Source organism: Entelurus aequoreus, linkage group LG06 (genome assembly GCF_033978785.1).
Source record: "Entelurus aequoreus isolate RoL-2023_Sb linkage group LG06, RoL_Eaeq_v1.1, whole genome shotgun sequence".
Classification (NCBI taxonomy): Eukaryota; Metazoa; Chordata; class Actinopteri; order Syngnathiformes; family Syngnathidae; genus Entelurus; species Entelurus aequoreus.
Window position 1 is genome coordinate 74,973,601 of NC_084736.1, and position 7,969 is coordinate 74,981,569.

General features: G+C 43.2%; 1 protein-coding gene across 1 annotated transcript in view; it reads left to right on the forward strand.

The window, feature by feature from the left end:
* Positions 1 to 5,019, forward strand: part of tacr1a (tachykinin receptor 1a) — a 67,883-nt gene extending 62,864 nt beyond the window's left edge. Inside the window, exon 5 of the mRNA XM_062051524.1 lies at positions 4,625 to 5,019. Coding sequence (XP_061907508.1) covers positions 4,625 to 5,003 — 379 coding nt within the window. The 3' untranslated portion in view covers positions 5,004 to 5,019. The remainder of the gene's footprint in view (positions 1 to 4,624) is intronic.
* Positions 5,020 to 7,969: the final 2,950 nt, after the last annotated feature.

Below are 7,969 nucleotides of genomic sequence, written 5' to 3' on the forward strand. Positions count from 1 at the left end.
TTGGTCATTATTAAGTACTTATTAATGCCTATTCTGCATACAACAACCCTAACCCCAACCCTAATCCTAACCCTTTAACCCTAACCCTAACCCTAACCGTAACCAAATAACTCTAAATTAAGTCTTTATTACTTACAATATGTTCCCCATGTGTCCAAATAACTCTTAATTAAGTCTTTGTTACTTACAATATGTACCCCATACTAAAGTGTTACCAAAATTTGCAGACATACTGAACTACTCAACGGGTCTGACCTATAATTTCCTAAATAACAAGTTCTAAATAGCATATGCAAACTATAATATGTGTGTGTACTACTAGTGGTTATGTTGCAAGTGATCTACAAAGACTGCGTGTACAGTTATTAACAAGTGAAAAAGTGGTGCATTTAAATGAGGTTTTTGCACATACTACCCAGCTGTCACTATGAAGACACTCCCTTACAGCACATTCATGACATCAAGCTCCAACCTGTGTTTTATTATGCTGTGGAACATGCAGCGCACAAATATAAATTGCGCCACCTATTGAAAGCGCTCCTCAAGTACGATCTGCAACAGAACCGACTTGGAAGGCGTGCTCTGAGACGCATGTGTTGTGCTGAAAACACCGGCAGTAACAGTGACTGATCGCTGGAATGATCCATGGACAAGAATATGCATGTTGCAAGAATACAGGAAATATATTAATAGTATGTCTCCTATATGGAAAAAAACTGCCAGCAGACACCAAAACAAATAAGTTGAATTAATTTTGATGTCTGCTAGCTCAAAATAACCCTCTTAAGTCATCTATCTACCAGCTATAAATAGACATTGCTGGATAGACAATATGTCTAATATTTTTTTTTCTTCAGACTTTTATTTCCAAATGTGTTGACACACTCTGTCCATTGTCTGTCATTGCACCAATCGCCTCCTTCTCACAGCTATTTATGCTAAACTGTTCCAGTTTGCACGTATACCGGTAACACTTTAGTATGGGAAACATATTCACCATTAATTAGTTGCTTATTAAAGTAACAAAGACTTAATTTAGAGTTATTTGGACACTAGGAGAACACATATAAGGGTTAGGGTTTGGGTTAGGTTTGGGGTTAGGGTTAGGGTTAGGGTTACTAAAAAGGTTATTGAGGGAAGACTGGGGACAGGTACTGTCCCCAAGTACCTGTCGAACTATCAGTAAGTGATGCTCACAGGTACTACACGAGAGGTAGTTCCTTAGACCTCGTCCCCCCCAAATTCAAGACTCTCATGGGATAAAATGCATTCTACTATTTTGCCACCACACAGTGCAATGCACTACCAACAGACCTTAAAGGCCTACTGAAATGATTTTTTTTATTTAAACGGGAATAGCAGATCCATTCTATGTGTCATACTTGATCATTTTGCGATATTGCCATATTTTTGCTGAAAGGATTTAGTAGAGAACAACGTCGATAAAGTTCGCAACTTTTGGTCTTTGATAAAAAAAAAAACCTTGCCCCTACCGGAAGTAGCGTGACGTTGTCAGTTGTTCACGCCCTCATATTTTCCTATTGTTTTCAACGCAGCTAGAGCTATTCGGACGATTACCCCATTAATTTGAGCGAGGATGAAAGATTCGTGGACGAGGTACGTTAGAGTGACGGACTAGAATGCAGTGAAATACATATTTGTTTTCGCTCTGACCGTAACTTAGGTACAAGCTGGCTCATTGGATTCCACACTCTCTCCTTTTTCTATTGTGGATCACGGATTTGTATTTTAAACCACTTTGGATACTATATCCTCTTGAAAATGAGAGTCGAGAACGCGAAATGGACATTCAGTGCCTTTTATCTCCACGACAATACATCGGCGAAACGCTTTAGCTACGAGCTAACGTGATAGCATCGTGCTTTAACTGCATATAGAAAAAAAAAAATAAACCCCTGACTGGAAGGATAGATAGAAAATCAACAATACTATTAAACCGTGGACATGTAACTACACGGTTAATGCTTTCCAGGCTGGCGAAGGTTAACAATGCTGTGCTAACGACGCCATTGAAGCTAACTTAGCAACCGGACCTTACAGAGCTATGCTAAAAACATTAGCTCTCCACCTACACCAGCCAGCCTTCATCTGCTCATCAACACCCGTGCTCACTTGCGTTCCAGCGATCGACGGAAGGACGAAGGACTTCACCCGATGCGTTTGGCAGCCCGGAGACGTAGGAAGTCAAGGTGAGGTCGCGGCTAGCGTGTCTGCTCTCCAACAAAGTCCTCCTGGTTGTGTTGCTGTAGTCCGCTGCTAATACACCGATCTCACCTACAACATTCTTCTTTGCAGCCTTCATTGTTCATTAAACAAATTGCAAAAGATGTCCAGAATACTGTGGAATTATGAAATGAAAACAGAGCTTTTTGTATAGGATTCTACGGGGTACCATAACTTCCGTTAAACTGACTACGTCACGCGCATAGGTCATCATACCGCGACGTTTCAGCCGGATATTTCCCGGGAGATTTAAAATGTCACTTTATAAGTTAACCCGGCCGTATTGGCATGTGTTGCAATGTTAAGATTTCATCATTGATATAGAAACTATCAGACTGCGTGGTCGGTAGTAGTGGGTTTCAGTAGGCCTTTAAAATTCGAACTTCCCTACTAAATTTTAAAATTGCCATAAAATCATGGCTCAACTCAACCTCCACCTGATCTGAACCAAAATTGATCCCCAGCAACTCTTTTTACAAGACACAGAACACTAATCACAGGTTAAAAGCAGATCTGAAGAGGTGTGTTTTGAGAAGGCTTTTGAAGGTAGAAAGGTCTGAGCAGTCACAGGTGGGTTTGGGAAGAGAGTTCCAGAGGGTGGGAACAGCGATGGAGAAGGCTCTATCACTCCAGGTCCGGAGCTTGGTTCTGAGTGGTTGGGGAGAGGAGGTTGGTTGTGGAAGGCTTTGTGGGTGAGGAGGAGGATTTTAAAGTGGATCCGGTGAGGAACGGGGAGCCAGTGGAGTTTTTGAAGGACTGGGGTGATGTGCTCACGAGAGCGGGTGTGGGTGAGCAGGCGGGCGAATGAATGTATTAAGTTTATTGAGGATTTTGCAAGATGAGCCGTAGAGGATGCTGTTGCAGTTATCGAGTCTGGAGGTGATGAAGGCATGGATCAGGGTTTCAGCGGCAGAAAAGGAGAGGGATGGACGAAGACGGGCAATATTTTTAGGTGGAAGAAAGCAGTTCTTGTAATGTGGTTGATGTGGTGTTCAAAAGAGAGGTATTATATATTGTATTATTGAATGTATCAAATGTGATGAATATTTAAATGGACCACAATGGAGACAAGCCTTTTGGCTTTTCGTGCCATCCATTTGCCTTTTTAAAGCATTACATGGATTCAATTCTTTAATCAATCAATCAATCAATCAATGTTTATTTATATAGCCCTAAATCACAAGTGTCTCAAAGGGCTGCACAAGCCACGACGACATCCTCGGTACAGAGCCCACATACGGGCAAGGAAAAACTCACCCCAGTGGGACGTCGGTGAATGACTATGAGAAACCTTGGAGAGGACCGCATATGTGGGTAACCCCCCCGCCCCCTCTAGGGGAGACCGAAAGCAATGGATGTCGAGTGGGTCTGACATAATATTGTGAAAGTCCAGTCCACAGTGGATCCAACACATCAGCGAGAGTCCAGTCCATAGTGGGGCCAGCAGGAGACCATCCCGAGCGGAGACGGGTCAGCAGCGCAGAGATGTCCCCAACCGATGCACAGGCTAGTGGTCCACCCGGGGTCCCGACTCTGGACAGCCAGCACTTCATCCGTGGCCACCGGACCTATGCAACTCCCCCTCCCAAGGGACAGGGGAGAAGAGGAGAGAAGAAAAGAAACGGCAGATCAACTGGTCTAAAAAGGGGGGTCTATTTAAAGGCTAGATTATACACATGAGTTTTAAGATGGGACTTAAATGCTTCTACTGAGGTAGCATCTCTAACTGTTACCGGGAGGGCATTCCAGAGTACTGGAGCCCGAATAGAAAATGCTCTATAGCCCGCAGACTTTTTTTGGCTCTGGGAATCACTAATAAGCCGGAGTTCTTTGAACGCAGATTTCTTGTCGGGACATATGGTACAATACAATCGGCGAGATAGGCTGGAGCTAAACCGTGTAGTATTTTATACGTAAGTAGTAAAACCTTAAAGTCGCATCTTAAGTGCACAGGAAGCCAGTGCAAGTGAGCCAGTAGGCGTAATTTAAAAAATAGGCGTAATATGATCAAACTTTCTTGTTTTTGTCAAAAGTCTAGCAGCCGCATTTTGTACCAACTGTAATCTTTTAATGCTAGACATAGGGAGACCCGAAAATAATACGTTACAGTAATCGAGACGAGACGTAACGAACGCATGAATAATGATCTCAGCGTCGCTAGTGGACAAGATGGAACGAATTTTAGCGATATTACGGAGATGAAAGAAGGCCGTTTTAGTAACACTCTTAATGTGTGACTCAAACGAGAGAGTTGGGTCGAAGATAATACCCAGATTCTTTACCGAGTCGCCTTGTGTAAGATGTCAATAAACTTCTCAACCAATCAATCAATGATAGATGTGCATGAATACGTTTTAATGTTGTTGTACTTCCTCCCCAGGTTCCGTGCAGGTTTCAAACAAGCTTTCCGCTGCTGCCCCTGTGTCCCTCAAGGCTCGTACGAAGGCCTGGAACTCAAGTCCACTCGCTACTATCAAACCCAAACGAGCATGTACAAGGCAGGCCGGATGGAGACCACCGTGTCCACGGTCGTGCAGGCGGGAGACGAAATGGAGCGGTCCAAGCCCAAAGCCCGGGTAGCTCCTGGGCCTGTTGGCGCTGTTGTGTTGGCGAGACCACAAAGCCGCTCTCTGGATCTCACCTCCAACGGGTCGTCCTCTCAGAGCGTCTCCAAGACGGCGTCTGAGGCGTCGAGCTTCTACTCCAACAACAACAACCTCCCAGAGCCGACGTCACACACGAGCAGCGAGAGGATGTGAGTCGTTGGCCTGCGTCGCACCAAAAGGGTGACACGAGCGAGTGAATTATTGATATCGCAGGTGAGAAAGAGAGCTCAGCCCTCACTTGTTCTGCTTACTGTTACTGATGGTAGAAGTGAGCACATTCCACTTTAAAAGATGCAGAAATCTCGATTGTTCACACGACTTTCTGCTTGTCACAGCAGGGAAGCTTCACACATTCTTCAGCTCACAAGTCTATTTTAGAGCCAACTTGACACCACCAGGCTGTCAATGCGGCGACTCCTCAGTCCACGGCGGTTTACTGCGGAGCGACCGAGACGGAGGAACTTTTGAGGTATTTTCTGTGGCTTGTCGAGCCAAGTAGGACACGTCACCTGTTTGGCTCGAGGGAGACCGAACAGATGCTGCTGAAAGGTTGTGATTGTCACCTGAAGCATTTCATCCAGCTAAACAATGAACAGCTGCTGGCGTCTTGTGTGTGTGCCACACAAACGCTCCAGAGACTGAAGAACGGAACAGAAAAACAACTGTAACAGGAATGTGGTGTCCCTAAATCCCACTCTAATATGTGTCTTGCATTCTGAACACCACACACACATGTACAGCTTTGTTAAACACTTATGTACAGACATATTTACAAAATTGCTTGCAGCCTGCTGTCGGCTACATTTTTGCACACCCTGTAGCGTAAAACAAAGAAGTAGACCCTAAATTAGATCGGTACGGAGCCCCTAAAGGGACATGGGGGAATTTTTTTTTTATATAATTGTTATTTTTTATTTTTTATTTTTTTAGACATGTATCTCCTGCGCACGAGAAACTTTTTATAAATGTATAAAAAAATAAAAATAAAAATTATATATTTTATTTTATTTTATTTTTTTTTTAGACATGTATCTCATGCGCACGAGAAACTTTTTATTAAAAAATAAATAAAAAATATATAATTTTTTTTGTTTTTTTAGACATGTATCTCGTGCGCAAGAGAAACTTTTTATATAAAAAAAATAAAATAAAAATTATATAATTTTTTAAAATTTTTTATAACTTTATAAAAAGTTTCTTGTGCGCACAAGATAGTTTCTCGTGCGCACGAGATACATGTCTAAAAAAAAATATATATATATAAAAAATTAAATTTCCCCCATGTCCCTTTAGGGGCGCCGTAGATCGGAACTGATAGGTTTCTATGAAATTGTAAACGGTGGGTAGATTTTGAAATGAATTATATTGTACTGTATTTTGTATATTATATAAGGGTGTAACGGTACACAAAAATGTCGGTTCGGTACTTACCTCGGTTTAGAGGTCACGGTTCGGTTCATTTTCAGTACAGTAAGAAAAAACAAAATATACATTTTCTGGTTATTTATTTACCAAAATTTGTAAACGATGGCTTTATCCTTAACATAACAATAATATACATTCCGTATTTCCTGGAATTGCCGCCGGGTATATAGTATGCGCATGCCTCAATTTACCGCCGGGTCAAACTCGTTTCGCAAAATAATTAGCGCATGCCTGGAATTACCGCCGGGTCAAACTTGTTTCGCAAAATAATTAGCGCATGCCTAGAATTACCGCCGGGTCAGAATTACCGCCGGGTCAAACTCGTTTCGCAAAATAATTAGCGTATGCCTGGAATTACCGCCGGGTCAGAATTACCGCCGGGTCAAACTTGTTTCGCAAAATAATTAGCGCATGCCTAGAATTACCGCCGGGTCAGAATTACCGCCGGATCAAATTCGTTTCGCAAAATAATTAGCGTGTGCTAGGCTGACCATACGTCCCCTTTTCCTCGGACATGTCCTCTTTTGCGGGTGTGTCCGGGGTGTCCGGGCGGGGTTTTTTAAATGCCTCAAATGTCCGGCATTTTGAAATAGGGTTGCGTGTATTTTCGATGTATGTCTTGGGCAGGGATCGGCAACCCCTAACAACTAAATTAAGGGCGTGCCGTGATGGCACTGCATATATTATCCTCTATTACTTGCACAAACAGCATGCCAGCCTGGTCTCATGTTGCATGAAGCTTTAACTTGCACTCGTGGGAGACAGCAAGGCATACTTGGTCAACAGCCACACAGCTTACACTGACGGTGGTCGTATATAACAACTTTAACACTGTTACGTTACAAATATGCGCCACACTGTGAACCCACACCAAAAAAGAATGACAAATACATTTCTGGAGAACCTCCGCACCGTAACACAACCTAAACACAACACAACAAATACCCAGAATCCCATGCAGCCCTAACTCTCTAACCTCAACCGACGCACGGAGGGGAGGGGGGGTTGATGTGTGGGGGGGTTTGGTGCTAGCGGGGGGTATAATGTAGACTGGGAGAGTTAGTGCTGCATGGGATTCTGGGTATTTGTTGTGTTGTGTTTATGTTGTGTTACAGTGTGGATGTTCTCCAGAAATGTATTTGTCTTTTTTTTTTTGGTGTGGGTTCACAGTGTGGCGCATATTTGTAACGTAACAGTGTTAAAGTTGTTATTTACGGCCACCGTCAGTGTAAGCTGTGTGGCTGCTGAGCAAGTAAGCTTTGCTGTCACATTCGAGTGCAAGCAGAAGATGCATTCGACATGTGTCCGAGCATGTAAGCTGTTTAAGCAGACTGTAGAGGGTGCTAAAGGCAGTGCCATCACGCCCAAATTTCGGGTGTCTCCTGGGAAAAGTGGGAGGATTGGCAACTATGACGCTGTTGAACGCCGTTCATGTAAATCTCGCGGGACGCACCAACTTAAACTGTCATATTAAAGTGCGGGCCGGGGCGCGTGTCTGAGACCCATGGTTTAAACATAGCACAAAGCAATAAAAATCTTTGTATACAGTGTTATTTCATTATACATTTCAAAAGAGTTTTGAGGCTCCCATTGTTTTCTTTCATTTGTGAAACTCGTCAAAATGGCTCTTTGAGTGCTAAAGGTTGCCGACCCTAGACTCTAGGGTTAAGTTAAGAAGGGGTTAAACAAAACAA